This window comes from Agelaius phoeniceus, chromosome 16, assembly GCF_051311805.1.
Source record: "Agelaius phoeniceus isolate bAgePho1 chromosome 16, bAgePho1.hap1, whole genome shotgun sequence".
In the NCBI taxonomy this organism is placed as follows: Eukaryota; Metazoa; Chordata; class Aves; order Passeriformes; family Icteridae; genus Agelaius; species Agelaius phoeniceus.
The window spans coordinates 655,001-682,730 of record NC_135280.1 but is presented as its reverse complement, the minus strand read 5'-3'; the positions used below and the strand labels follow the sequence as shown (position 1 = coordinate 682,730).

At 48.3% G+C, this 27,730-nt stretch overlaps 1 protein-coding gene across 11 annotated transcripts in view; it reads left to right on the top strand.

Moving 5' to 3' along the window:
- The window catches only part of TNRC6A (trinucleotide repeat containing adaptor 6A), a 70,573-nt gene that overhangs the window by 39,113 nt on the left and 3,730 nt on the right, over positions 1 to 27,730 (top strand). For 5 of the 11 annotated variants that reach the window (XM_077187011.1, XM_077187004.1, XM_077187002.1 and 2 more), the window contains 17 exons: positions 7,464 to 7,796; positions 12,119 to 12,166; positions 14,608 to 17,196; positions 18,011 to 18,175; positions 18,328 to 18,503; positions 18,663 to 18,743; positions 19,175 to 19,226; positions 20,292 to 20,434; positions 20,763 to 20,909; positions 21,081 to 21,218; positions 21,427 to 21,555; positions 21,631 to 21,708; positions 21,957 to 22,167; positions 22,710 to 22,742; positions 24,982 to 25,113; positions 26,542 to 26,700; positions 27,036 to 27,176. In XM_077187011.1, the coding sequence (XP_077043126.1) occupies positions 7,464 to 7,796; positions 12,119 to 12,166; positions 14,608 to 17,196; positions 18,011 to 18,175; positions 18,328 to 18,503; positions 18,663 to 18,743; positions 19,175 to 19,226; positions 20,292 to 20,434; positions 20,763 to 20,909; positions 21,081 to 21,218; positions 21,427 to 21,555; positions 21,631 to 21,708; positions 21,957 to 22,167; positions 22,710 to 22,742; positions 24,982 to 25,113; positions 26,542 to 26,700; positions 27,036 to 27,176 (4,755 nt within the window). The remainder of the gene's footprint in view (positions 1 to 7,463; positions 7,797 to 12,118; positions 12,167 to 14,607; positions 17,197 to 18,010; positions 18,176 to 18,327; positions 18,504 to 18,662; positions 18,744 to 19,174; positions 19,227 to 20,291; positions 20,435 to 20,762; positions 20,910 to 21,080; positions 21,219 to 21,426; positions 21,556 to 21,630; positions 21,709 to 21,956; positions 22,168 to 22,709; positions 22,743 to 24,981; positions 25,114 to 26,541; positions 26,701 to 27,035; positions 27,177 to 27,730) is intronic. The other 6 variants (XM_077187005.1, XM_077187007.1, XM_077187003.1 and 3 more) reach the window with 6 other exon arrangements.

Here is a 27,730-nt window from a genome sequence, read left to right as displayed (position 1 = left end):
CAGGGTTGGGCTGGCATTTCTGAGGGCAGTGTGTGCTCGGGTGGGTGTGCTTCAATGGGAGAAGTCCCTGGGCTGAGGAGGAGCCGAGGGTTCCTGGTGTGGGAGGGAGAGGGGAGGCAGCTCCTGAAGGCAGCCGTGCTGCTGGGACTGGGCCCCGTGCTGCTGGGACTGGGCCCCGTGCTGCTGGGACTGGGCCCTGTGCTGCTGGGGCTGGGCCCTGTGCTGCTGGGACTGGGCCCCGTGCTGCTGGGACTGGGCCCTGCGCTGCTGGGGCTGGGCCCTGCGCTGCTGGGGCTGGGCCCTGCGCTGCTGGGACTGGGCCCTGTGCTGCTGGGGCTGGGCCCCGCGCTGCTGGGACTGGGCCCCGCGCTGCTGGGACTGGGCCCTGCGCTGCTGGGACTGGGCCCTGCGCTGCTGGGACTGGGCCCTGCGCTGCTGGGACTGGGCCCCGTGCTGCTGGGACTGGGCCCCGTGCTGCTGGGACTGGGCCCTGTGCTGCTGGGGCTGGGCCCTGTGCTGCTAGGACTGGGCCCCGTGCTGCTGGGACTGGGCCCTGTGCTGCCTGCTGGTGGGGAGGCTCAGGGGCTGCTCTGGAAAGGCGTTGCTGGAGGCACAGGGAGCTGCAGGAGCCGTGCAGCATTCCTGGAGCTGCTGGCAGCCATGGAAGCTGCTCTGGGGGTGTGTGTGTCCCTCCATCCCCTGAGCTGCAGCTGGTGACCAGGGGTCCCACTGAAACCCATTGGGAGTTCCAGGTTTGCCTTGGGGCACAGGACAGCAATTTAAAATAAAACAAATTAAATAAAATTGCTGGAAGACTATTATAATTAATAAACACTCTTCATTTGGTTTTTAGCATGCCCGTTTTGAAGCAGTGCATGGAATTGTGTTTGAATACAGGCTAAGGGCTGGTTTTGCTCTGTACACTCCTGATCATAGAGCAGATTTACAGAATTATGAAAATGTCTGGGTTTGTTCTGAAGTGATAGAACATGTCTGACCAGACAGTGAGGAAGGAGAGGGGTAGAACACTTTGCTGTATAATAAGGAGCACTTGGTGTGCCCATTTGACCTGTGTGCTTGGGCTGCACTGGCATCACAAGCAAAGGGCTAAAAATAGCATGGACCAGGAGGGCAGGAATTCTGCTTGGGAGGCTCCCCAGTGGGAATCTTCATGTGGAATGAAAATGTCTTTCTTCTGAAGGACAGAGTAATTAAACATTTTTTTATTATTATTATTTTTTCTGCTTTGAGGGAAACTTAATGATGTTGGAATTATTTAAAGGGTATTTTATAAAGTTCAGCAGGAATTTAGAGTTGTCAGAGAAACAGAAACTGGCAGTGCTGTGGAAGAAAAGATATCATGAGATGCAGATACACAACTTTTTGCTACAGTTTCTATAGGAACAAAATCCGAAGCTTGTGTTGCACATGGCTCTTGCCTTGTTTCACCAGTTTTGCCTCCTTGTGTTCAGGATGCAAATTAATGTTTCATTAGTTTCCAAGTTTCCATCACGTTAATGTCTTAAATAATTTATTCTGTGCATGAGCTGAAGATAAAATACAAGAGTATAGGATCTCTAAATAATTCAGAATTATGTGCCTCTTTCAGAAAAGAAGCTGGTTAAGTGCTGGGGGTGGGAAGGGAGGGTATTTCTTGGTTTTCAGTGGAGTTTGGACAGCTCCAAACTGTTGTTTTACCTAAGGAAGAAATTGCTGTTGTACCAGCTGAAGAAGCTCCCAGCCTTCCTGTAAAATGACAGAAACCTTCCAAGGAAGTTCGTGGAGCTGGGGCTTTTCCTGTTCAGGATTGGGAATTAAAGTAATGAGAAAGATGCTAACAACAACGTTTCTGGTACCAGCAGCAATTTAATACCATGGTATTGCAGTCAAAAATGCACGTGTGGCATTCCTGCAGATTTCAGGGATTCTGACCTGCCTGGTTTGATCCAGCTGCTGTCATTAAGAGGAGGTTGGGACACTTCGAGGCCAGTCTATTAGTTAGTTGCTAAGTGGAAAGTTTATCTGTTTGTGCAGCAGCTGCACATCATGTGCCTCCTCAGTTCTTTTGTATCAGGTATTCTAGGAAAAAATAAATATAATTCGAGTTGCTATTTGTTGAAAATACATTGCAGAATTGTCAGTTGTGGTGTTCCTCCTAGCATGGCAGAATATGTCCTTGTGCTGTGTTTGAAGTCAGAGCTGTTGGAGTCAGACAAGTCAGTCCATTATCCCAAATTTCCCAGCCCAGACCCTGCAGGCAGCCCAGCGCCCTGGGCAGTACTGCTGAGCCCTGCTCTGAAGGAAAGGCTGTTCCAGGAGCAGCTTTGAGCTGGGCTCTGTGTGTGCTGCAGGGTGGGAGCTCAGAGGGGCTGCAATGCCCCTGCACACGTGGGTGTATGGATGGATGGGAGCTCAGAGGGGCTGGAATGCCCCTGCACACATGGATGTATGGATGGGTGGGAGCTCACACATGGATGTATGGATGGTGGGAGCTCAGAGGGGCTGGAATGCCCCTGCACACGTGGGTGTATGGATGGTGGGAGCTCAGAGGGGCTGCAATGCCCCTGCACATGTGGATGTATGGATGGTGGGAGCTCAGAGGGGCTGGAATGCCCTTGCACACATGGATGTATGGATGGTGGGAGCTCAGAGGGGCTGCAATGCCCCTGCACATGTGGATGTATGGATGGTGGGAGCTCAGAGGGGCTGGAATGCCCTTGCACACATGGTGTATGGATGGATGGGAGCTCAGAGGGGCTGAAATGCCCCTGCACACATGGATGTATGGATGGTGGGAGCTCAGAGGGGCTGAAATGCCCCTGCACACATGGATATATGGATGGGTGGGAGCTCACACATGGATGTATGGATGGTGGGAGCTCAGAGGGGCTGGAATGGCCTTGCACACGTGGGTGCATGGATGGTGGGAGCTCAGAGGGGCTGGAATGCCCCTGCACACGTGGGTGCATGGATGGTGGGAGCTCAGAGGGGCTGGAATGCCCCTGCACACATGGATGTATGGATGGTGGGAGCTCACACATGGATGTATGGATGGATGGGAGCTCAGAGGGGCTGAAATGCCCTTGCACACATGGATGCATGGATGGTGGGAGCTCAGAGGGGCTGAAATGCCCTTGCACATGTGGATGTATGGATGGATGGGAGCTCAGAGGGGCTGAAATGCCCTTGCACACATGGATGTATGGATGGTGGGAGCTCACACATGGATGTATGGATGGATGGGAGCTCAGAGGGGCTGAAATACCCTTGCACACATGGATGTATGGATGGTGGGAGCTCAGAGGGGCTGAAATGCCCTTGCACATGTGGATGTATGGATGGATGGGAGCTCAGAGGGGCTGAAATGCCCTTGCACACATGGATGTATGGATGGATGGGAGCTCAGAGGGGCTGAAATGCCCTTGCACATGTGGATGTATGGATGGATGGGAGCTCAGAGGGGCTGGAATGCCCTTGCACACATGGATGTATGGATGGGCAGGAACTGACGGGCAGTGCCCAGCCCTGGGCTGGCTCTGGCTGTGGGGCTCAGGGAGCAGCACGGGCTGGAGCTACAGCCCAGAAAGTGCCACTTTCATTGCAGAACGCAGTCAACTGAATTGCCCACTGAAATGGAAAGTGCTCTAAAAATAGCTGGGTGTGGAATTGAAATCTTTGACTCATATTTCCCACCTTGGAAACTTCTTGTGCTTGTTCTTCTCCGCGAAGCGGAATGGCCCGAGTGCACAGACCCTGCTGGGTTTTGTCGGGGTTTTTCCCTGCCTTACTCTGCTTTTCCTGATTGGAAAACCTCTCCTGCTAGCTGCTAAATCCGGGGGGTGACTGGAGGAATGCAGGGGACGGGCCTGTGGCCGCGGGAAGGGCGCGCTCACCTCCGTGCGGATCTGCAGGGGTTAAAGCCTTGGCAAACACGGAGATATTTTCCAGAGCAGCTCCGAGCTCACAGCTGCGGCCATTTTTCCAGCAGGAAAATTCTAGCACTACATCTTACGTGTGTGTCAGCCCAGGAGGCAGCCTGGCCGCGCTCGCCCTGGGGCTGGCAGCCCTGCCACGCCGGGACATGTGGCGCAGGGCGGGTTTTGGGGGGCAGCTCCAGCTCCAGCAGCAGCTCCCGGGGGAGGCAGCGGGTCCCTGCCAGCCTGGCGCTGCTCTTTGTGCGGGGCAGCAGAGCATCTGAGCTCCCTGCGCCGCTCGCCCGCGCGCCGGGCAGGAGCCGCTTTCCATCCGCATTAAAGTTCCTCAAGCAGCTGCCATTTTTTTATTGGAGGGGGAGTGCGAGTCCCTGGGCCCCTGCTCCAGGAGGAGTTGGCAGGCAGCTCCTGGAGCAGTAAAATGACACCATGCTTCTCCTCCATTTTCTAATGAAATCTGCAGAGTGGGAAAGCAACACAAGTTGGAAGCGTCTTTCTTTGGAATCTCTCTGTAAACTGTAACTCCACCATCCCCTGCTCTGAGGGTTTGCAGCAGGTTTGTTCTTTATGAAAATCTGTCATTTTTAATGCTAGTTTCTGTAAACTTGCTGTTGCTAGTCAATTAACTGTGATAAACTGTAAGTCTGTTAATACTATCTTTCTGCCTTAATACAATTCAAAATAAAATGCTGGTGTGTAGAACAAACTTTTATTAACAAGTGACTAGTCTAGAGCAAATTAAAATATTAAGATAATGATTTAGGGGGACTGGAATTCATAGTAGCCATATTGGAATATTAATGTGTAATTTAGCCTTCTGAGAAGTTGTGGAGCAGAAAATGTTGGACGGGGAGAATTTAATAGCTTAGAACTTACTCTGTGGTTCTCAGGGAAGCAAAGGCAAGGGAATTCTGTTGCACTTCGGATAATTTCAGTTGAAAATTAGCATATAATTGTGGTCTCTGTATATTCTGTAGCCTAGCCCTGGGACCTGGCAAGCGTGTTATACAATTTGCTGCTATCATAGTAGATAGAATTGCCATGTTTGCTAAGGAAACAAATGCTTAGAATATATGTGAAATATAATATTCATGAGCTGTTAGAGAAGTGCTGTTGGTGCTGTGCCTTAGGGCTGGCTGGGCAGCGAGTACCTTGTTTATTTGTCGCACTCCTTGATAGTCAAAAGTGATTTGAGTTCCTGCAGGTCCCTTGGGGTCGATTCTGACACACTTGGTCTTAAAGTAGCTTTAATTAGGAAAGCAAAGTGTTAGGGGTGCCCTGGGCGTGCTGCTGGCAGCCCTGCCTGGTGTCCAGGGGATGTCAGATGGAAATGGTTTCACTGTACCCCGGGCAGCAGTGGTGCAGGAGTGGCAGGGAAGGAGAGGTGGCTCAGCGTTACAGGGTGCTGGGTTTTGTATTCAAATCTCCTCAAGTGAGGGTGTTTGTGTTTGCTGCTTCAGGTGGCAGTGGGAGGAGGAGGACAGGAGCAGTGTGTGCCAGAGGCTGGAGTGTGTGTGTCCTGCATGGGGCTGTGGCCCCAGGGCTGCGCTGAGGCTGCAGAAGGTTTTCCTATGTGTCACTGTCAGCTCAGCTCAGCTGGATGTGCTCCAGGCTCTAAGGGGTCATCCTTGCAGTCAGCTGGGGCAGGGGGCACAGGGAGAGCACCACAAGTTATGGTTTGGGCACTGGTTACACGGCTTGTGGAGTGTGAGCAAACGTGGTTTCATTTCAGAGCCTCTTGCAGTACCTGGACACAGAAAAGTGCAAAGTCCTTCTGCATGCAATTGTCAACAAATTCTCAGCAATTTGCTTAAATAGCACCTCTCCCCCCCTTCGGGGCTTAGTCACTCTCAGTTACTTTATTTATAGTGTAAGAAATTTTAGAAGCACCAAATGAAATAGATTTGTTTAATATTATTTCCTACTTGTGAAGTTCAGTTTTGAACCAGAAGTCAGAATCACAGTTTGTTGTCTCATTATGTTCATCAAAATATTTTGCAAGGAACCAGTTGCCTTCCCATAATATAGGGAACAGCTTAAATTGAGGAAATCTGAAGTGGTGGTTATGATCTTTATCCACTTCCCAGTTGATCTAATAGCCTTTCAATACCTTCTATTCCCTGTGCTCTGTACAATAAACTGAGGTGTGTCCTGTCCTTAACTCTGTCCCTCTGCAGCCAGCTGTGCACTGGGAGAGCTGTGTCCCTGCTGGGGACACAGGGAGCTGGGGGCCCTGGAGGGGCAGCTGAAGTTGGGTGTCCTCTCCCTGAGGCTTCTGCCCCCCCATTTGTCAAACAAGGTCTCCAAAGTTTTTCTTTTCCCCTTCCCTTAAGCAGCTAAAATGCAATATTCCATTAAAACACAACTCAGATGCTGATTCTTCAGTGGCTTTTTATTCGAAAGGCTTCTATTTCGTGTTTTTCAGAATACGTAAAGTAGAAATAAACAGAGATTATATCATAAGTAGCACTGACAACATTCCAATTGATTCCTTAAACAAAAGCTCGAGTTTGTTTTTTGTTTTTTGTTGTATTCCCATGACTCGGGTCCTGAAAGTGAATGATAAAATGGTCCTTAAACATATTTAAAAGGTTTTAAAAGCCCCTGAAAACTGCACTCTCAGTCGTGCAGTAACATTTTTCCTGGTGCTGCGGGAGGTCATGGTCGAGTGTTGAGGTATCTTAGGAAGTTGCACAATAAATATTGGCACTTAACGCATATCTCATCGAAGGAATTTGCAAAGCACATTATTAACATATCAATGCAGTGAGGGGGGCAGAGCCGACCTGCAGCTGGAGGCTGGCAGCAGCAGCAGCAGCAGTCCCACAGCAGGAGCTCAGGACCCTTCCTGCCTGCTGGGCTGGGCTGTGGGGCCGGGGATGTCTGGGCTTGCTGTGCTCCCTCTGCCCATGCTTTGACCTTGCCCTCGCCCTGCTGGGGCCGTGCTGCTGGCACTGAGGTCACTTGGAGCTGCAGTTGCACATTTGGCATTTCCCCAGTGCCAGTGCTGTCCTGCGTGCAGCAGTCCCTGTGCTGGCAGCAGGCACCTGAGGCCATGAATAACGAGCTGTCCCTTTGCATGTTGGGCTCCCTAAAGCAGCATGTCCTGTAGGTCCTGTTTGCCCCTTGTTCTTTTTGGGCCAGGCCAGAGCAGTTTTCTATAGGTAATACTTAAATGGGAAACATAATTTTTTAATACTTAAATGTTTTCTAAATGAAGGTTCAGTGCTGAAATAAACTGCATAGTGCTGTTTTGTAGAAAGCTGGTTAGTATTATCCTGTAACTGAGAGAACTTGGTTAGGAGTGATAGCAAGGCATATTCCTGCTTCCAGATCTGTACCACTAAAGCGTGTCATTGAGGGATAACAGAGCTTTTCCTCGGGGATGAGTTGCAACTTGAATCAGAAGAAATGCTGCCATTACCTCATAAATAAACACCTCTACTAATATTGACTTAGCCTTCAATTTTTTCAGTTGCTTTTCACATGAATAACTTTGTCCCACTTTCTTTTTCCTGGGGGTGGGGGCAGTGCCAGAACAAACCAAGACCAGTGTAAGCCAGCCCCAGCCCGTCACCTCCAACGGCACTTCCCCAGGAACCAGCACTCCCAATAATGCCAAGCGGGCCCCAGCCAGCAGCCAGCAGCAGCCCTTGCCTCGGTACCCTCCTCGGGAAGTACCGCCGCGATTCCGACACCAGGAACAGAAGCAGCTTCTGAAACGGGGGCAGCAGTTACCAGGGATAGCTGCGAACCTGGGATCCAGCCCCAAGGTGTTCAACGGCCAGCCAGGAGGCAGCACTGGCACCAATAACCAGCCCGTGACCAACGGAGAAGTGCCCAACAGCAGCAAAAAACAGCCAGGTGAGGGCAGTGCCTTGTTTTCCTTCAGCTAAAATCCAGTCACTTAAATTCATTATCAGGGGAGTATTTCAGCCAACGGTATTTGAGCTTGCACTGTAAGCTGGAGCACGAGGAGATCCTTTCCTGTGTCAGGGCTTGACAGTGGGTGTTGCAGGGTGGTTTGGCCTCTCAGGGCAGGTTGCACGCTGAAGCTCAGCCCCTGTCCCAGGCTCTTGGCAGCAGTGGGTGCAGACATGGCAGGAGCAGGTGGTGGTTCCAGTGTGGCCTCTGCTGTGCTGCACATTCCCTGATCTGTGTTCAGCACTATCCCAGCACGGCTGTGGTACAAAGCACCTCTGCTGCATCCAGTTTTGGTGGGCACACCCCAGAAAGAAGGATCTTTAGGAGCCCTCCCCAGATGGGCTGATCCCACAGCCTGGGCAGCAGGGCAGGGGAATTGTGCCCCACTCAGGTGAGACCCCAGCCCTGGGGCCAGCACAGGCCTGTGGAGCTGCTGGAGGCAGCAGAGGGATGGAGCAGCTCTGCTGGGAGGAAAGGCTGGGAGAGCCCACAGGAAGGATGGAGAGAGACTGTTTACAAGGCATGGAGTGACAGGGCACAGGGCATGGCTTCCACTGCCAGAGGGCAGGGATGGATGGGATATTGGGAATTAGGAATTCCTGGCTGGGAGGGTGGGCAGGCCCTGGCACTGGTGCCCAGAGCAGCTGGAGCTGCCCCTGGATCCCTGGAATGTCCCAGGCCAGTCTGGACAGGGCTGGGAGCAGCCTGGGATGGTGGAAGGGGTCCCTGCCATGGCAGTGGAACTGAGTGGTCTTCAAAGCTCCTTCCAGCACATTTCTTTATGTGATTGAACAGCACCTTGAGATTTGGCTTTCATTTTTAACTTCATACCTGGAGATCCAGCCGGGGTACAGCTTGTTCAGGATATCAGAATTGTCTTTTATTGTCAGGTCAGAGTTTTTCTCGAGTTTTTCTCCTGAAGCTTTGTTGTATTACAACAAAGAATGGATCCATACCTTTACTGCTATTTAAATTCAATCATCTTTTGTTATTTTGGTTTGTTATGCATTCCTTCAAACAGCCTTTTAAGCCAGGTGAACTTGCCTGTTACATGTGTAGGATGTGCTGTTCAGTGACTGCACTAACATGCAGCTCAGTTAATTTTACAGGACATTAATGTAGTTTATTTTTGTCTGGAAAAAAGTAACTTTCTGTGAGGGATCTAGCTTTTCAAAGGGATTTGGTATTAATGCATGCCAGTGCTTAATACTTTCTTATTTTTATACTTGTATTTACATTTTGATGTGCACGTAGCAGTGATGATGTAACTTTTTCCCACAAATAGTTTCTTCTGTGACTTTACTGAATTTTCAATGTTTCTCAAAACTAGTGTTTTATAGACTACAAAGGATGTGACTCTCAGCCCTTTTAGCAAAAAAAAAGAAAGAATAGTAAAACACTGAAAATAGCCTTGGTATTTCAGGTTTGAGTTAAATTTTGAGCTGTTCTGATTACTGCATCTTGAAGAATCAGGATTTAAAATGCAAGTAAACAAAGCACTGGAAGCAGTTTATCCATGAGTCCTTGAGGAATGGTTCCCATATTATTTTTCATACTTTCCAATGTTATTTCTGTAACGTACTGATAGAACTCTTTGCCATTGCAACAGGTAATTTTTAAGCAGCTTCTTCTCTTTGCTTCGCCTGTATGATGTTGTTCCTGTCCCTAGTGGTGTTTAAAGTTACCTTTCATTAAGATGAGGCTTTTCCTGCAGTGTGTATACTCTAGTGGTCAAGGTTTGTAGCAAGGTGATTTAAATAAGAGTGGTGATTTAAATAAAAATTCACACGTAAATGAAATTAAGAAGTATTACTGCTTATACAACCTATTAAGTCTCCCAGTTGTATCCAGAGGATTTGTGTGCTGTTCTCCATTGTACTTCTGTGAGCACCAGCCCAGCATTTAATTAGCTGGATTCCCATTGTGTGCTGCATTTGCCCAGGTTTGCTCAGTGCTGTGTGGGTTTGTGCTGCTGTGGGCAGTGCCAGCAGGTGCCAGGGCTGTGCTGGGGCTGGGGCAGGTGTGCTCTGGGCAGTGCCCTGGTGCTTTGGGTGCTGTGTCCAGCCAGGTTCAGGGTCCTGCAGGGAGACAGGGGGTGGCCAGGTCCCTTTGTCACCTTAGGACAGTGGCTGTGTTGGCTGTAGCTCCTGCCAGAGCTGTCCCTGGTGTTCTGTGGGTGTCCCAGGAGAGCTCAGAGCTGCCATCTGAGGCTGGGCACTCAGCTCTGCTTTCTTGGTGCCACATCTGTGCCTGGAATGTCTCCTTCCCTGGGATAACCAGGAGTCACAGCTGCTTTAGAGCTGTTGTCATGATCCTTCCTAAACACAGACAAGATGATGATAATGGAAAGGCAGATGCTGTTTCTGTGCTGGGTTTCTGTTTCAGGCTCTGGTCTGGTGCTGGTGAGGTGGGGGAGGCCCCGTCCAGCAGGGCTGATGTTTTCTGCCACCTTTGTGTCTGAAAGGAAATGCAGTTGTCATTTGCCTGTCTCAGTTTCACTCACTCTCCCTACTTCCTCTTTCAGCCCCACCAGCAGCTCCAGGTACTCTCTGTGTTACCTCTGGAGTCCAAAATCTCGTGACATTTGACTGTAGGTCGCTTGCATAGACAGGACATCCATGGATAAACCAACGGCTGCTGGGACTGATCTGTACTTTAGGGCTAAAAGAAGAACTGGGGCTTCAAGTGTTGAAGTCAGAATTGCTGGAGTTGGGAATGGTTGTGGTTTTGTGTGTAATTCCTGAAAGGATCTCCCCCCAGTTCAGCTGTGTGGAATGGTTTGGTAGGTGCTTTGTAAAAGCCAGGTAATGCAGGCAGATACTGCTGAATTTAAAGTCTTTAATTGCCCTGGGCACACTAAGATTTTAAGTCGTTGGTATTGGAGAATTTTTTAACTATATCAGTGATCTAAACCCCATTTCTTTACTTGTATTTTGTGTGAACAGTTGTCTCCTGTTTGGAAAATCAACAGGCTTTGTCTAGAAGTAAAGCTGAAGAAGGGATTGGCCTGTGGGCTGGGTTTTTCCTGCTGTTTTTAGGACATTTGGCATGTTGTTTTAGTAGAGACACATAAATGAAGCTCATGGCTTGTAGTGCTTCTGAAACAGATCCAGGCCAGTGCCAAGATGGTTATTTTTAGAACTCTCCCTAAGCAGCTCTTTATCAGGACACTTTCATTCCCAGTTTAGTTGTTGTCTTCACTGACGTGCCCCATGTGCAAACTTGACATGAAGGGCAGGGTTGATTGCTGCCCTGATGTTTGCTCACCTCTGCTCTGGAGCACCTTGGGATCACCAGGTGGCTGTTCCACAGTGAAATGATTTATTATTATAAACTGAAGTATTTCCAGCAGTAACTGCTTTGGCTGTGGCCTGAGCTGAACAGGAGAGCAGGACTGGGCTCCAGGCAGGGCTCCAGTTTGGATTCCTCCCATCTGCCTTTGTCCTGGTGCATCTCACAGCAGAGCCACAAAGTTGTGTCCCAGCCAGAGCCCTTGGGAGCAAAAGGTGCCTGTAATAACCTGGGGTGGTTCTCAGCTGTTGGGGGACTCAGGGAAGGAGGGAGCAGTTGGGATTTGCAGTTGGTAGTGATGAGGGTTGCACTCCTTTGGGGAACGTTGCCTTCAGTGCAACAGTTGTGGTCTCCAGCTGCAGAATTTGTGGGTTTGAAAGTGGAGTTTGATTCTCACGGTGCCTGTGTGGCACAGGGGAGGAGCAGGACGTGAAGGGGCAGGTGATGATGGATTGCTGTGCACGTGCTTAGGTTCGGTCAGAGCTGGGCCATGCTCAGATGCTGCAGAGTCCTGACTGGGAGGTGGAGCAGATGTGCTGTGCAGAGAGGGGAGAGGAACTTGCTGAAGTTTCAGGCCTGACTGCTCAACTTCTTAGTCAGTACAGTCCAAAATGAACTGGTTGTGGTTTCCCTGACTATATCCTCTTTTTTTGTATAAATCAAACTTTTAAGGACACATTAAATTGGTTCATTAAATGCCAAATGTGTAACAAGTAGGTTGTAATTGAAATGTGTCATAAAAGCAGCAGAATTGCTAATTCTCACGTCCCCAGGCTGAGTTTGTTGGCATGTCCCTGCTCCCTGTGTGGGGAACGTGATTCAGAGCAGACAGTGAGACTGAGCTGGCTCTGAGAGAAACCTGTCCTGAAAAAGGGGTCTAAGGACTGGGCTTGCAGCACTGAGTGCTTTGGGGACTGTTCTCTCATTTGCTGAAGTAACACTTCTGTGATTTTCTTGCTTTTTTTTTGTAGGCATGCCTCCCATTCGGGACTTGGTGAGCCACTCCCCTAACCAGTCAGGTTAGCTACTTCCATCTCACCTGCTTTTGCACTACGTGTTTGTGGTGGTTACATGTTTCACACAATTTTGTCTGATTTTTTAATTTTTATTTTTGTTCTTTGGCTTATGCTTTTCATTGGCATGGGTGTGTGAATGATTGCAGTATACTTTCTCTGTGCCATTGCATACTAATTTGTTTTAACATTTTTAATTTTCTAATTAAGTCAGAATTCAAACTAAGAGTTTTTGTCACCTTAGCGTTAAGATACTGGGTTTTTTTGTTTTTTACTTTTATGCTTCCATGCTGACCTGTCTCTTATGGTATTGAATAATCTGTGCAAGCTTTTGCTTCCTATCAGAGACGTGTCACACTGTGGAGGAAATCATGTCTTGATTGTTTGCTAAAAGCTCAGGACTGTATTTACTAAAATGCATTTGTTCATAAGGCCCAAAGGTGCAGTGATTGGCAAGGTATGGTATTGACAGCCTGGGCTGCCAGGTGTGCTGGAGCAGGAAAAGGAGGCAGAGGGTGCAAGGTTCAGGTATTTCTTAATTTACGCTTCTCAATCCGGTTTATTTTAGCCCATGTGATGACAAACTGCTTTTTAAAATACGTACAGTTTTTTTGCAAATGTTTCCTGCAGGATAAATCATAGCTGGAAAGCATTAAATTAAAAATTACTGAAAGCAATCTTAGCAGATTACAGAATTTTAAGAAACTCGGGTTTGTGGAAATGGTTTTTTGTCAAGGATTTAAGCAGCAAAAGTTCAGTTGCAACTTTAAATAGTTTTGGGAAGAAAAGCAAGAGTGGGCTGTTCTGGCTCCCGGTGCTGTGCACCAAATGCAGGGTGTTGTCACATGTCATTTTTCAGTTTTGAGGGTGTTCTGTGGTCTCTGCCAGCTACAGAAAGTCAGAGCTGGTATCTGCTTGCTCAGTGTTTGTGTCCTTGGTCTCTGAAGTGCACGAGCTGGGGAGGCTCAGGTAGGAGTGTTCCAGAGCAGTGGCTCATACTAGACATCACACACACATTTATGTGCAGGAGAAGGACTGTTGGTCTGAGTAGTTTGTGTGGAATGGGAGGAGTTCAGCTGAGTGGAAGTTAATCACTGCGTGCTGCCTGTGGATCAGCTCTGCACAAACTGCAGCTAAATTCGGGTAACAGAATTGGAATAAATGCAAGCTTTCTTCATGTGTTCTGCTGCTGTGCAAATTAGAGTTTGTTTTACCATCTCCCTCAGACTTGTAGTCCTAACCTGTATCTCTCATTGCTGAATTCAGGCTGTTTGCCATCTGTGTGTGCCTTTGTGTTGCTTTTAAAAGGGAGGCTGTTCCTGGGATGGTGTTTGTGTGATCAGGATCTTGTTCTGTGCCGTAGGTTCTCTCACTCCCAAGAGTGCACACAGCTCTTTGACCAGTCCCTTAGTGCAGGTTGAATGTCCTTTTTTAAAATACTGGGGTGAGAGCTGAAACCTTGAAGTTTGTTGGGCGGTTGTTCAGCCATGGCAGCGTTCTTGTGGCGCCACCCGAATGGGCAGGCTCTGGGTTAGGCTCAGCCAAATCCTGGCTCTCCCAAGGGTGGTGGTGGCTCTCCAGCTGCCACACATCATCACAGCACTCTGCCTGGCTGCCAAGGGCTCTGCCACTCCTGCTGGTGCAAACTGCTGGGCCACCATCCTTGTTCCTCACCTCGATGTGCCAGGGGAAGCTCAGCTGAGTGCCAGGGCTGAGGAGCAGTGGGTGCTCCCTGCTCCGAGCTGCTCCACCTCTGGGAGCCAGGGTCTTGCACTCAGTTCTGTTTCACTGTAGGATGAGTAATACTGATATTGATTAAAAATTAATTAAAAATAGGCTTGTGCATCAGTGCATTCTGAAAGCAGAGCTTCAGATGGGTGTTGTGCTTTTTGTGCCAAGCTGTTGTTGTATTAAAGAGAATACTTTGAATAACTTGTACTGAAGGCTCCTATACAACATCTGTAAAAGGGGTGGGAAGGTGTGTGTTCTCTGGCTGCTGTCACACAGCAGTTAGTACTGCTGGGCCAGGGCCATGTCCTCTTGGAATTTCTGCCTTTTGGTGTGTTTTCAGGCTTTATTTACTATTGTGTTTTTAATACCTATATGTGTTTTAGAAAATAGTTTGTATGTGGTGATACAGAGTATCCTTTTAAAAAATGTTTGTCTGGAAGAAAAAGACCCTTAGGAGTCTAAAGTTTTCTGAGGTTTTTGTGAGAGCAGCTCTGCATGCTGGGAGGTGTTCTGGGCTGTGCGTGGCTGCCTTTGGGCAGCTGTACTTAGAGCTTTCTCTGTCACTTTCCATGACTGTAGTTTTAACAGAAGCAAAATAATAAGCAAAATAATTCCTGGCTTAATATCTTTATACTTTTTTTCCCCCCTCTTCTGCTTAATGAAGTAATAATGCTAAACTCATAATAATGCTCTTGGGATTTCCTTCTTCGTTCTAGATCTGAACCACAGTGGTCTAGGATCCCATTATGAAAATTCTCACTGGGGACCAGTCTCTTCAAATAGTGACTCCAGCACAAACTGGGATAAAGTTATCGTAGACGGCTCTGACAAAGAAGCATGGCCATCAATCACTGGCAGTGACCCAGAGCTGACTTCAGAATGTATGGACACTGACTCTGCCTCCAGCTCTGGGTCGGAGCGGAACCTCGTGATCATGGCTTCAGGGAGCACGGCAGGAGAGGGCGACGGCATTCGCAACGGCCTCGGCCACGGGGCTCAGAATAAGTTTGTGGTTGGTAGCAACAGCAATAATGTGGGCAATGGAAGTATTAATGGGCCCTGGGGGTTATCCCATGGGTCCATAATAAGCACATGTCAAGTTTCTGTGGATGCTCCTGACAGCAAATCTGAAAGTAGCAACAATAGAATGAATGCTTGGGGCACCATAAGCTCTTCATCAAATGGAGGGTTAAATCCAAGCACTTTGAATTCAAATGGCAACCATGGTGCCTGGTCCGTGTTGGAGAACAGTGGACATGCCCTGAAAGGGTCCGTGGGGAGTGGGAGTCCTGGCACAAGCATTCAGTGCAGTACCATAGGTCAGATGGCCAACAGCCAGAGTATTAACTCGAAAGTGGGTGGCTCAGCCCACGGTTCCTGGGGAAGCCTTCAGGAAAGTTGTGATTCTGAAGTAAATGGTACAAGGAATGTTTCATTCAGTGGGCAACCTCAAAACCTTAACACTGAAATGAATGGACCAAATAACACTACTAACTTTATGACCTCTAGTTTACCAAACTCTGCTGGTTCGGTGCAGATGAACGAGCTGCCCAGCACTGCAGGGCCCGGGGCCTGGCGCGTGAGCACAATGAATCATTCTCAGATTCAGGCCTCTCCAGTGGCAAACGGCACCTCCATCTCTCACCTGAGCAACGGTGAGGCCAAAACTGGCGGCTCTTACGGTACTACCTGGGGTGCCTATGGTTCTAGTTACTCTGGAGACAAATGTCCAGGCCCAAACAGCCAAGCTAATGGTGACACTGTGAATGCAACTCTAATGCAGCCGGGCGGCAGCGGGCCCAGCAGCACTAACTTTCAAATCAACGGGAGTAAAGGCGGAGGGGTGTGGGAGGCAGGGGCAGTCGGCTCCCAGAACATGCCCTGGGGAAACGGGAGCGGTGCGAGCGCTGGCGGGAGCAGAAGAGGATGGGGCAGCCCCGCACAGAACACTGGCACCAACATTTCCAACGGGGAATGGAGCAAACTGCCCGGCAATCAGCATTCCAACGAGGGCGTCAATGGAAACAGCAGGAAGTTTACAAATGGATGGAAGTCTACTGAGGAGGAGGAGCTCAGCAGCCAGAGTTCTGCTGCCTCCCAGATGGCTGAGCAGAGCAGCTCGTGGGCCAAAACAGGTACGGGGGACAGCGAGGGCAGCTCAGAGAGCGCCGGGTGCCACGAGGACAGAGCGGCTGCCGAGGGCCAGAACCGAGAGAGGAGGAAAGTTGACCAGCACACGTTACTCCAAAGCATAGTGAACAGAACTGACCTAGATCCGCGTGTCCTTTCCAACTCCGGGTGGGGACAGACTCCAATCAAACAGAACACTGCCTGGGATACTGAAACATCACCGAGGGGTGAAAGAAAAACTGACAATGGGACAGAGGCCTGGGGGGGCTCTGTGACACAGACTTCCAGCTCAGGGGGGTGTGTGGATAGACCTAGCCCTAATAATAACGATACCTCATCTGTATCGGGGTGGGGAGATCCAAAGTCTGCTACAAGGTGGGGAGACTCCAAAGGGTCAAACAGCCAAGGGGGGTGGGAAGAAGATTCTGCTGCTACAGTAATGGTCAAGAGCAATCAATCGTGGGGAAGTGGCAAAGAAGAAAAGTCATCCTGGAATGACACACCGAAGATGAAGCAGGGATGGGGAGATGGACAGAAGGCCAGCCAGGGTTGGGCGGTGTCTGCTGGTGATAGCTGGGGTGAAAACTCCAGAAGTAACCACTGGGGTGAGGCAAAGAAATCCAGTTCTGGAGGCAGCAACAGCGACAGGTCGGTGTCTGGTTGGAATGAGCCAGGTAAATCAAATTCTGTTACTTGGGGAGGCAACAATGCAACCCCAAACAACTCTTCAGGATGGGATGAGCCTGCAAAGTCTAATCAGAGCCAGGGCTGGGGAGACCCTCCCAAATCCAATCAGCCTCAAGTCTGGGGGGACTCATCAAAGCCAATCACCTCTCCTGAGTGGAACAAACAAGATGTTGGCTCTTGGGGAGCCCCGTCTGCCACAAACAAGCCCCCGGGGTCCGGCTGGCTGGGGGGGCCAATGCCAGCCCCAGCAAAGGAGGAGGAGCCCACGGGCTGGGAGGAGCCGTCCCCCGAATCCATTCGCCGCAAGATGGAGATTGATGATGGAACTTCTGCTTGGGGTGATCCGAGCAAATACAACTACAAAAATGTGAATATGTGGAATAAAAATGTCCCTAACAGTAGCAGCAGTTCAGACCAGCAAGCACAGGTACACCCGCAGCTACTGTCTTCAAGTGCCATGTCTAGCAAGGAGAGCAGCTCGGGTTCTGGTAAGCCTGGCTTTTACCCAAATTTGTGTTTTCTATTGACTGTAAAGCTCTTTTTTAGTCTTGCTTCTTAGAACAATATTTTCATTTCAGAGTGGAAAGGGCAAAGTGGCAATGAAGTACAGTTTCTGTTTGTTAAAGAAATGAACAGCATTGTCACAGAGCATTGATGTGTTTGTACAGATTGGGAGCTCCAGTTTTAAATAACTGCAGTAATAAGGGCTAAACAGCTCTGCTTGAGTTCTGGGGAGTGGGAACACAGAGAAAATACTTAAAATAGTGTCTGAGGATTGAAATACTTTCCTAAATGATTCTAAACCAGATAAAATTTAATTTTGCCAATGAGGCTTCAAAAAAAAAAAAAAAAGAAGCACATTGAGCTTCTGCAGGACAGAATGAGGGGTGATGGGTTTTTAAGGATTTGGTGTCAGACTTTCTGGTCTTGTAGCTTCATGAGCAGTAAATAATGATTTTGGAGAGGAACTTAACAGGATATAGGAAGTATTTTGTGCTGTGTCTCTTTTTAAGTGCCAGATGGAGTCAGTTACTTGTAACAAGCAGCTCTTAGCTTAATATCTTGGAAATTTGTATTATCAGAATGTAATACTGTAAATACAAAGTTTGTATTTTTGTGATTACTTTTATTAATGGAACAGCTTGCAGTTGTAACAATGACCCTCCCACACAACAAGAATATGTGCTCACATGCTTTTTACTGTATGTTAAGCATATAGAAAAGGCAAAACACTTGGGTCTCTTTAGGTACCTTTAAAATCTTGTTCAGAACGATGCCAATAACTCCCCCTGCTTTGCACAGGTTGGGGAGAGCCTCCTGCTCCAGCCACCACTGTGGATAACGGGACAGCGGCGTGGGGCAAGCCCATGGACACTGGTACGAGCTGGGGAGAGCCTGTCAGCGATGCAGGAGGCACCTCGGGCTGGGGAACCACTTCTCTGGGGCAGCAGCCTCCAAACAAGCCTGGTGAGTGCTCTCGGTGTGCTTGAGAAGGCTGAAATCCCTCTCTGGAAGCTTCGTGGTTTCCTTGCAGGGAAGGTTTTTACCTTGCAGTAGGCATCGAGCTGTTTGGTGGAGCTGCTTCTGCAATGTTCACTGCTGGGTTCTTTCACCACCAGGGCCTAAATCTATGCAAGATAGTTGGTGTGGAGATGATATGCCATTGAGTGGCAGTCGTCAGACCAGCTGGGAGGAAGAGGAGGATGTGGAGATTGGAATGTGGAACAGCAGTTCCTCACAAGAAGCTAACCCCTCGTTAAACTGGCCACCCTACATGAAGAAAATGCCCACAAAGGTGAGGAGCAGCTCGGGGCAAGGCCTGCAGTCATTTCTGGCAGCTGAGTCAGAAGGAATTACTGCACTTGCACATTACACTTTAATTTTCATTCTTAACACGTGTTGATGTAAATAAAGTCGGATCTGAGTATCACAGGAATTCCTTTTTGTTTTAAAGGGAATAATGAAAGGTGGAAATAAGCAAGATGAAACATGGATCAATCCATTCATTAAGCAATTCACAAATCTCAGTTTTTCAGTAAGTATTTGTCTCTGTCTGCCTTTGCTGCCTTTCCACAGGGCTTGTTACAATGTGCAGACATTGAAATGCTCAATTGCCAAGTGTTCATTTTCATCGTGGTTTTCTCTTTACTTGTGTTTGTCTGCCCTGTCATCCATCCCTTTTCTGTGCATTCTCATTGCAAAAAGATCTCTTTATTGATGAAAAGTGGTTTTGTAACCACTACCCAGGTATTCATCCTATAGTCTGATGCTTTACTGCATTTCCTAGGAGTTCTGGTGAGGGAACCTATTATTCACTGGATAGCAACTGAAGGGAGGAAATGCTTTAAAGTAGCATCTGATTGTCTTGATTTTTCTTTCTTGCAGTTTTGAATTGCAATAGTGTGCAGGAATCTCTTTGTTTTATCTTAAAAAATGAAATAACAGTGATTTATTTTATTACTTCAGAGAGAATCACCAGAAGAACCCATACAGAGCAATAAGATGGACATGTCTGGAGGTAAGAACAGTAGAACCAAGCTGGACTTTATTGCTTTTTCTTCTATACTCTCTACTACCTTATATCCTTTTGTAAATTACATTTTTGAAATGATATGTAGTGTATATGTAGGTAAGTGTATATTTCCCTAAAGAAAAGGAATGTCCTTGTAGAGAAGAGTATTTGTGTATGTGAGTAATGCTGCACACAGAATCACCTGGTTGCTATAGGAATATTGGCCACGTATCAAACTAAGTTTATCCATATTTATGTATGTTAAACTGGCATGAGAGGATGTTTCCAGGGTGTGGTGGGGTTGTTCCTTGTAATAGAAATATCTTGATTGCCCTCCGGGCACCTCCACTGAGTATAAACAGAAACATACCAAATCCCACATGGGCTCATTGGGTTCATTCTTGGAAACACGTGGTCAGTTCTAAGAACTGAATTAATACTGAACAGTTATTTTAGAAATGCGTAAACCTGAGTGTAAAATTACTTGGGAGCAGTTACAGTTTATTTGATTCCATTTACTGTTAGGATTTCTTTAGCAAATGAAAAATAATTCTTAATACATTAATTACAGTATACTGTGATGATAGAATGTTTAACTAAAACTAATTGCAGCATTGTAGTTTTTAGTGTAGTTACTCTCTCCTTATTCCACTCCAAAATTGCGTATTTTCACTTTGGGGCTCATTGTCTTTTGGGTTTTAGATTTCAGTATTAATGGCAGGCCTGCTATTTAAATTATTGCAAGTTTAAACAATTATACATGCTTGATTTTAAGAGCAAGCTGACAGATATTACTGTGTGAAGCCTTGCAAAGTGTGTTGGTGGTGATCCCATGCCTCAGATGTGTGCAGGCATTGGTACAGGGGGTGTCCTCTAAAAGCTGGGGTGCTGTGTGTCCAGGGCTGTGCACAGCTGGGGTGCTGTGTGTCCAGGGCTGTACAAAGCTGGGGTGCTGTGTGTCCAGGGCTGTCCTGCCCTAGGGCAGGCTCAGCTCAGCACCCCAGCACAAGTCCTGTGTTGGTGTGGCTGGGGCTGTGCCCCCAGGGTGTGCAGCCAGCTCTCTGTGCCCAGGGTTACTGCAGGACAAGAGGATGGAGATGGACAAGCACGGCCTGGGCGTGGGAGATTACAATCGTGTGGTTGGAAAAGGCCCCGGTTCTCGTCCCCAAATTCCCAAAGAGTCTTCCATGGATCGCGGTCCTTACTTCGATAAGGTCAGTGGGGTCTCTCTGGGGACACTGTGAGCTCCCTCACTGTGTCCTGAGCAGGGAGCTGTGTGCTCCTGAGCCTGCTGCAGGGGGGCTGAGGGCTGGCTGGTTAATCCATGACAGGTCTGTTCTTGTTAACTCACTGATGCACTGTACTAAGCACTCTCTGTTGCCCTTGGCAATACCGATGACTAACCTGATCTCTTTTGTTTTCTGCCTATTTCCTGCTGGTGCTGGACTGTCCTGTGACTCTTCCCTTCTGCTCCTGCAATGGTTTCTCCCTTCTGCTTGCTTGCTGGCTGGTTGTTGCGCCTCGGTTTGTCTGTCCCATCAGGATGGCATTGTAGCAGACGAGTCCCAAAACATGCAGTTTATGTCCAATCAAAACATGAAGCTTCCCCCTTCAAATAATGCACTACCTAACCAAGCCCTGGGCTCCCTAGCAGGGCTGGGTATGCAAAGCTTGAATTCTGTTAGACAGGTAAGGCTGTGTGCATATCCTGGGTGTGTTACTTACTGCATTTAATGCCTTTTGATATAACGTTGTAGCTGCTTGTGTAATTGATACCTGTTTAACTTGTGATTGAAATGTGCGGGGTGGGAGAAGCAGCAGAAGAGGTTTTCTGTCACTGACTGCCCATCCTTTCCCCAGAATGGCAATCCCAGTGTGTTTGGTGTTGGGAATATAGCAGCACAGCCCAGGAGCATGCAGCAGCCTCCAGCACAACCTCTTAATTCATCTCAGCCTAATCCACGTGCTCAAGTGCCTCCTCCATTACTATCCCCTCAGGTAAGTGATACAGAAAACACTCTGTGTATGAGCTGTCCAAATGCCGCTTCCTTGTTTGTTGGTGTTGCTGATATTTATTCTGTAAATATTTGGGAGCGTATTTGGCTTGATGAAGCCAGGCATGTGTTGACCAGGGTTTATAGTATTCTGCATACTCTGGCCTGGGTAGAGCTGTTACAGTTGCCTTTGGCCCTGGCGTGTGTTGCAGGTTCCAGTATCATTACTGAAGTATGCACCAAACAGCGGTGGCCTGAGCCCACTTTTTGGCCCACAACAGGTAGCCATGTTGAATCAACTGTCCCAGTTAAACCAGCTTTCTCAGATCTCCCAGTTACAGGTGAGCTGGTGCTGGCTGTGGGTGTGGGGGCCGGGGCCGGTGTCTGTCCTGCTCTAACCCTGGGCTGTCCCGCAGCGGCTGCTGGCTCAGCAGCAGAAGGCACAGCCCCAGAGGAGTGTGCCTTCAGGGGGTCGGCAGCAGCAGGAGCAGCAGGTAAGGAACCCTCCTCACTCTCCCCTCGCAGACTCTCCTGGGAGCTGCTTTTCATCCTGAGCTGCATTTCCTGCTGGGACTCGCACTGAAGTGTGCAGGGGTGGATGGAGGTGGAGCTTTAGAGGAGGGACTGGGTGCTGGGGTTTGGCTGTGCAGGATGCACAGGGCACAAAGGTGCATTTCTCTTTCTCAGAACGTGGAAAAGCTTTTGCTCATGGTGTTGTAACTGCTCTGTTGTTTTTTTTAAGGGTCGATCTCTTAGTATGCAGCAACAGATGATGCAACAGTCCCGTCAGCTTGATCCAAACCTGTTAATGAAGCAGCAAACTCCACCCTCTCAACAGCAGTCACTCCATCAGCCCTCCATGAAATCCTTCCTCGAGAATGTCATGCCCCACACTACTCCTGAGCTGCAGAAAGGGCCCTCACCAATCAATGCATTCAGCAGCTTCCCTATAGGTGGGTGCCCTGCAGTCAGTCAGTGTTTGTGTGACACACAGCCCCACTTTTCCCCTTGCTTCCTCCTGGAAAATGACTGTAACCCTGTCAGTACTTCCCTTTTTAGTGGCACTAGTATTTCTGTGTGGGGTTACCCTTGCTCACCAAATAACTTTTCCCCAAGTACACTCATTCCCAGTGAGTGTCCCTGTCTCAGGGCACAATACTTCACAGTCCTGAGGAATGACAGGCTCCTTTTAGTGCTCCTTTTGTCCCCTGGATCCCCAGGGTGATACAAAGTCCTGATTCCTGGAGCTAAAGGACTTTAAGCAGAATCCATGCAAAGAATCCATTGATGTAGACACATTTCTTGGGATTTCAAAAATGCTTTCAATGTCTCTAGAACTGCAAAGGTAGAACAGTCACTTTGCCTGTTAGTGGTTTTGTCCAGGAAAAGAAAGCTTTTGGCTTTGCATTTTTAAAGAATTGTTGTCTCATTAGGCAAAATGTCTGAACATTTATAAATACAAACTTCTCCTGTTTCTTTCTCCCTACATTTTCAGGCTTCTGTCCAATTTCTACTTCAGAAATTCCAGGCTTGTATATTTTCTTCTTACTTTAGGTCCCTTTTTAATGCTATCTTACTACAGCTGTTTACCATTTACCTCTGTTCCTTACCCCCGTTTCTTTCCTCCCCTTCATTTTTGCTTTTCTTCTCTTTTATTCTGATTGGGTCCTTTCTGTTGGGCTGATTGCATTCTCATTGGCCTCTGCAGGGAAGTTTGTTCCTGGACATGCAGCTGAGGTCCTGTGCTTGCAGGCAGAGTGGCACTGGCCAGGACAGTGCCACACTGGGGGTGGCCTGGGGCCAGCCTCCAGTCCAGGCTGCTGCTCCAGAGCTGCTGGTGATGACTGGCACCAGTGTCCAGCTCTGCTTTCATTCTAAGGGCAAGGCATACAAAGGAAGTCTTTGAGCTGTTGGACACATTGTGTTAGCCCTAAGGAAAGGCACATTTCACTTTCTCACCAAACTCTGCTGAGGGATTGCATCCTGCCCAGGTCAGGCTCCTTTGTGTTTGATTCCTTGAGCTGGAATTGTTGTACACAGCCCCACAGCTGCTCTCTCAATGAGTCATGGCCACGGCTCAGGAGTCTGCAGTGTGTGTCAGGTTGCTTTGAGATCCCTCAGGAGTCTGGGGTTGGCTGGGGTCCCTCTGCTCAGCACACAGAGCACCCTCATCCTCACATAAAGGCTGAAGGGCAGGAGGAGCACGTTGCTGGAATTTCTCCCCCCTAGTGAAGAACTGAGTGCAGAGGAAAGCTGGTGTCACCTCCCAGTGCAGCGTGGTGGTGTAGCTGTGTGAGAGGGAGCTCACCTTGCCCAGCTGTCTCCTGGAAAACCCTGTGGGTTTGTTGTTTTCTCTGTGTTCCCATAACAGTGTCAGGAGAGCAAGGAGAGCTGTTTCCACTTCAGGGAAAGGATTTGTCAGGATTCACTAGATACTCACCCAGAGCATCCTTTTCTCTCCCTCACCAGTTCTGCAGTCACATCCCAGTTCATTATAGAATTAAGTATTTCTATTAATAAAAACAACCTTTCTAGTGAGTATAACTGATATAAATAATAACTAGTACTGAGTATACTATAACTAATAGTATAACTATATAACTAATATAAAGTCTTCCACAGTAGGATATGAGGAATTACTTCTGGGAAGTGTTTAAATGATGGATTATGTCCAGGGACTGGTATCCATCCCTCAGTCCCACAGAGAGCTGGGACAGAGCTGTGCCTGCTGGGGGCTGGCATTGGCCTGGTCACAGCTGTGCCCCTCTGCCAGCCTGGGGTCTTTCTAAGCCTTCTCTTGGAGGTCTGGTCTCTGCAGCTCCTCCAAAGGTGGAAGGAAGGTGACTGTGGTGCAGAGTTACTGCTCTGACAACAGCAGAATGCCAGAGGGAGGTGTCAGAAACAGGATCAGCTGGACATTCCCTTTTTTTCTGTTTGACCTATTGGTAGTTGTTATAGTTCTTAAAACTCCATCCTGTTCCAAGCACTTTTCTTGAGGCATTTCAAGAGGAGGCTTTTCTGGCACCAACTCTTGCTCATGCCTTTAAGAAAAACAAACAAAAACCCTCAAAAAGTAAATCAGAGTTTCTTTATGGCTGTGAACATGCACTTAGGAGCAAGAGGAAGCCCTTGTTCCCAGTGCTGAAGGAAGGTGTTTCCAGGAGACATTTGAGAAGTTCCCTGTATGTCTCTGTTCTCAAGTTAAATTCTTGTAGTGGTTTGTTTTCAGAAAAGAAGTAAACAGGTCTGAAGGGCTGGAAAGGCACCAGGTAGAGCTGTGAGTTCAGCATTCTTACAGACTTGGAAAGGAGCAGGCATGCCAAGGGCAAACATGTGGGCATGTTGTCCAAGGCCAGAAGAGCCTGGTTTTCCAGGTATTTGAGTTGATTTGGGTTGGCATTGTCTTGATTCTCTGGCAGAGAAACATCTGAAATACAGAGCACAGCTACAGCAGGTCAAGAGCAGTTCTGTTTGCCCCATATTTTAGCTATTTACATTTTGGTTTCTCTTAACTCCCTAATGTCTTCTTCCACTGACATTTTTGCATGAGGACATGAGCTGAGAACTTGGGAGTGCTTTGCATTGCTCAGCTTAGCTTCTGTGTGCAGAGAGTTCCCTGGTTTCAGTGCTAGAACGTTCCTCAGAGGCAGAGACTTGAAGCATGACATAACCATGGCAACGTGCTCTTCAGTGCTTTCTGGGGCAGCAGTGGCGAGGAGCAGCAGGAGAGGCTTGCTCTGTATCTCATGAGCTGTGTGTGCTTTCAGGAATGAACTCAAACTTGAATGTAAACCTGGATATGAGCAGTATTAAAGAGCCACAGTCTCGGCTGAGGAAATGGACTACAGTCGACAGCATTTCTATGAACACATCCTTAGATCAGAACTCCAGCAAACATGGTATGTGCAGCACTCCTTGGGCAGCACGTGGGCTCAGGGAGTGACCCCAGGCCAGCCCCTGGGGTTCTGGGGTCCCTGCAGCTCTGCAGTGCTTCTTGGGCTGTGTTATCACTCCTGTGTTATATACAGCAGTTCCTGTTGTGCTGTCTGTGCCAGCTTGCTTTGTCTACCACAGCAGCCACAGCTTTGCTGACTGTGCTCACAGAATGATCTTGTGATGAGATTACTAGAAACATTCTACAGAACTCATTTTTAACCAGACTTTTCTGTAACTGTGACTATTGCTACTAGCTTTACCTTAATCTCCAGTGGAATGCTTCATATATTTTTGAGCCAAAAGCTTGGTTTTCAAGTTTTCTCTCCCACCACCCTTCTGTCCTAAGGTGATTTTGGGGGATTTACCACATTCTGGGCATGGCTGACATTTTTACTGGCAGGTTTTGGTTATGAATGTCTGTGTTTGCATTCTAAAATTGGGAAGAGCTTAGAAGGGCTAGACTTGGTACCATTGCTGTCCTTAGTTTTAGAGGAGCTGAACTTGGTTGCTTCGTGTTTCATTCCAGCAATCAAGATTCATATGACATTTCAGCTGTTTCAGTTGCTTGAAATCATCCAGTTAAAATTCGAGTCTATAGCCCAAGAATCTGTGTCTAAAGATAGTTATAAATGTCCCCAGTCTCCTGTTACTGTTCAGGCTCAGATTGTCGGGGTATTTTTAGGTGCATCAGCTGCTTTGCTGCTCTGAGCTGCCTCTGGTAGTGGCCATTCCCTGCAGCTGCCCTGCTGAACCCCTCCCACTATTGCCACAGGCAGTGGTGGTGTTGCTTTACCTGTAGGTGATGTTTTCTGACCAGAGCCAGGAATTTCTGTATCTCATGCAGTCCCTGCTTCCCTCAGAACTGCAGCAGAACTGGCTTTGCTGTCTGGTAACTTTTAAACCATTCCTTTCTCTGTCTCCAGAGATTTTTAAATTAATTTTTTTGCCTCCCAAGAACAGGAACAGAATCCACAGAGCTTTGCAGTAGCTAAAGATCCCTCACAGGTTGTAGCTGTTTCTTTCATGAGCTCTCCCACCACAGAGCCCTGTTAGTCAAGTGGGGTCCCCCAGAATGCTCTTACCTCTGGAATTAATACTTTACTTGAGTTGAACACATGTTCCTTTGAATATATGTACTGTTTTAGTGAAGGGGTTTCATGGGGTATTATTGTTATAGTTTTCTCCTGCATTACTCAGACATCTTTCATTTTGATTCATACACTCCTGTATGATCTCCAGTATAACTCGGCATCACAAGAGGACAGTGTGCTGCTATATATTTCATGAATGATTTACAAGGGCACGATTTTATATGTATTTATATAGGGATATAAAAACCAGCCGTGAAGAATATTTGACTGCTTCTTTTTCTTTTCCTTTTTTTCCATCAGGTGCTATTTCAAGTGGTTTTAGGCTGGAAGATTCTCCGTTTGTTCCTTACGACTTCCTGAACAGCAGTAACTCCCCAGCCAGTCCTCCCGGCTCCATTGGGGACGGCTGGCCCCGTGCCAAATCGCCTAACGGCTCTAGCAGTGTTAATTGGCCCCCAGGTACAGGCCCTAATGGCTCTAGCAGTGTTAATTGGCCCCCAGGTACAGCCCTGCCCTCCCTCCCTGCCTGGGCCCCTGCTCCTGGGGCAGCGGCCGGTGCAGGAGGGCACCAGGGGTGCTCTTAGCAGATGGGAATGGAGAATGGCAGCTTTACTGTACAGAGACAACTGTGTCTGCCAGAGAAATCAAATTAATACAGTGATGGCTAAATCAAGTAAATTAAATGCTTAAAGGGTTTTGGATTTTCAGTCATTAGGAGATGTATTGTTTAGACAGCTGTTTCCTTTTTAAAAATACAGGGAAAATAAGCTTCTTTCCTGCATCTGTATTCCTAGAGTTTCGCCCTGGTGAGCCATGGAAAGGTTATCCAAACATCGACCCCGAAACTGACCCTTACGTCACTCCTGGCAGTGTCATAAACAATCTCTCAATTAATACTGTGCGGGAAGTTGACCACCTCAGGGACAGGAACAGTGGTATGCTCAGCCTGCTGGGGCGTCGTGTGGGACCTTCCCCCTGCTGTCGTGCAGATCTTTGCTGCTGCTCCCCTCCTGCTTTATCCCTTGTGTTTGCTGCTGCTCCCCTCCTGCTTTATCCCTTGTGTTTGCTGCTGCTCCCCTCCTGCTTTATCCCTTGTGTTTGCTGCTTGTTCCCCTCCTGGTTTATGCCTTGTGTTTCCTCCTTGCTCCCCTCCTGGTTTATCCCTTGTGTTTCCTCCTTGCTCCTCTCCTGGTTTGTCCCTTGTGTTTCCTCCTTGCTCCTCTCCTGGTTTATGCCTTGTGTTTCCTCCTTGCTCCCCTCCTGGTTTGTCCCTTGTGTTTCCTCCTTGCTCCTCTCCTGGTTTGTCCCTCGTGCTGTGCCTGTTGGGGCTGCAGCCCATCCGTGGCCCAGCCCTGGTGCTGGTGCAGTGCAGGGGCTGTCCCAGGGGTGTGGGCTGTGCTGCTGCTGTCAGCTGTGCACGCCCAGGGCTGTGGGAGCAGCAGAGCCTTGGCAGCCTGGCCAGGAATGCAGGGCTGTGCTCTCCTGCTGC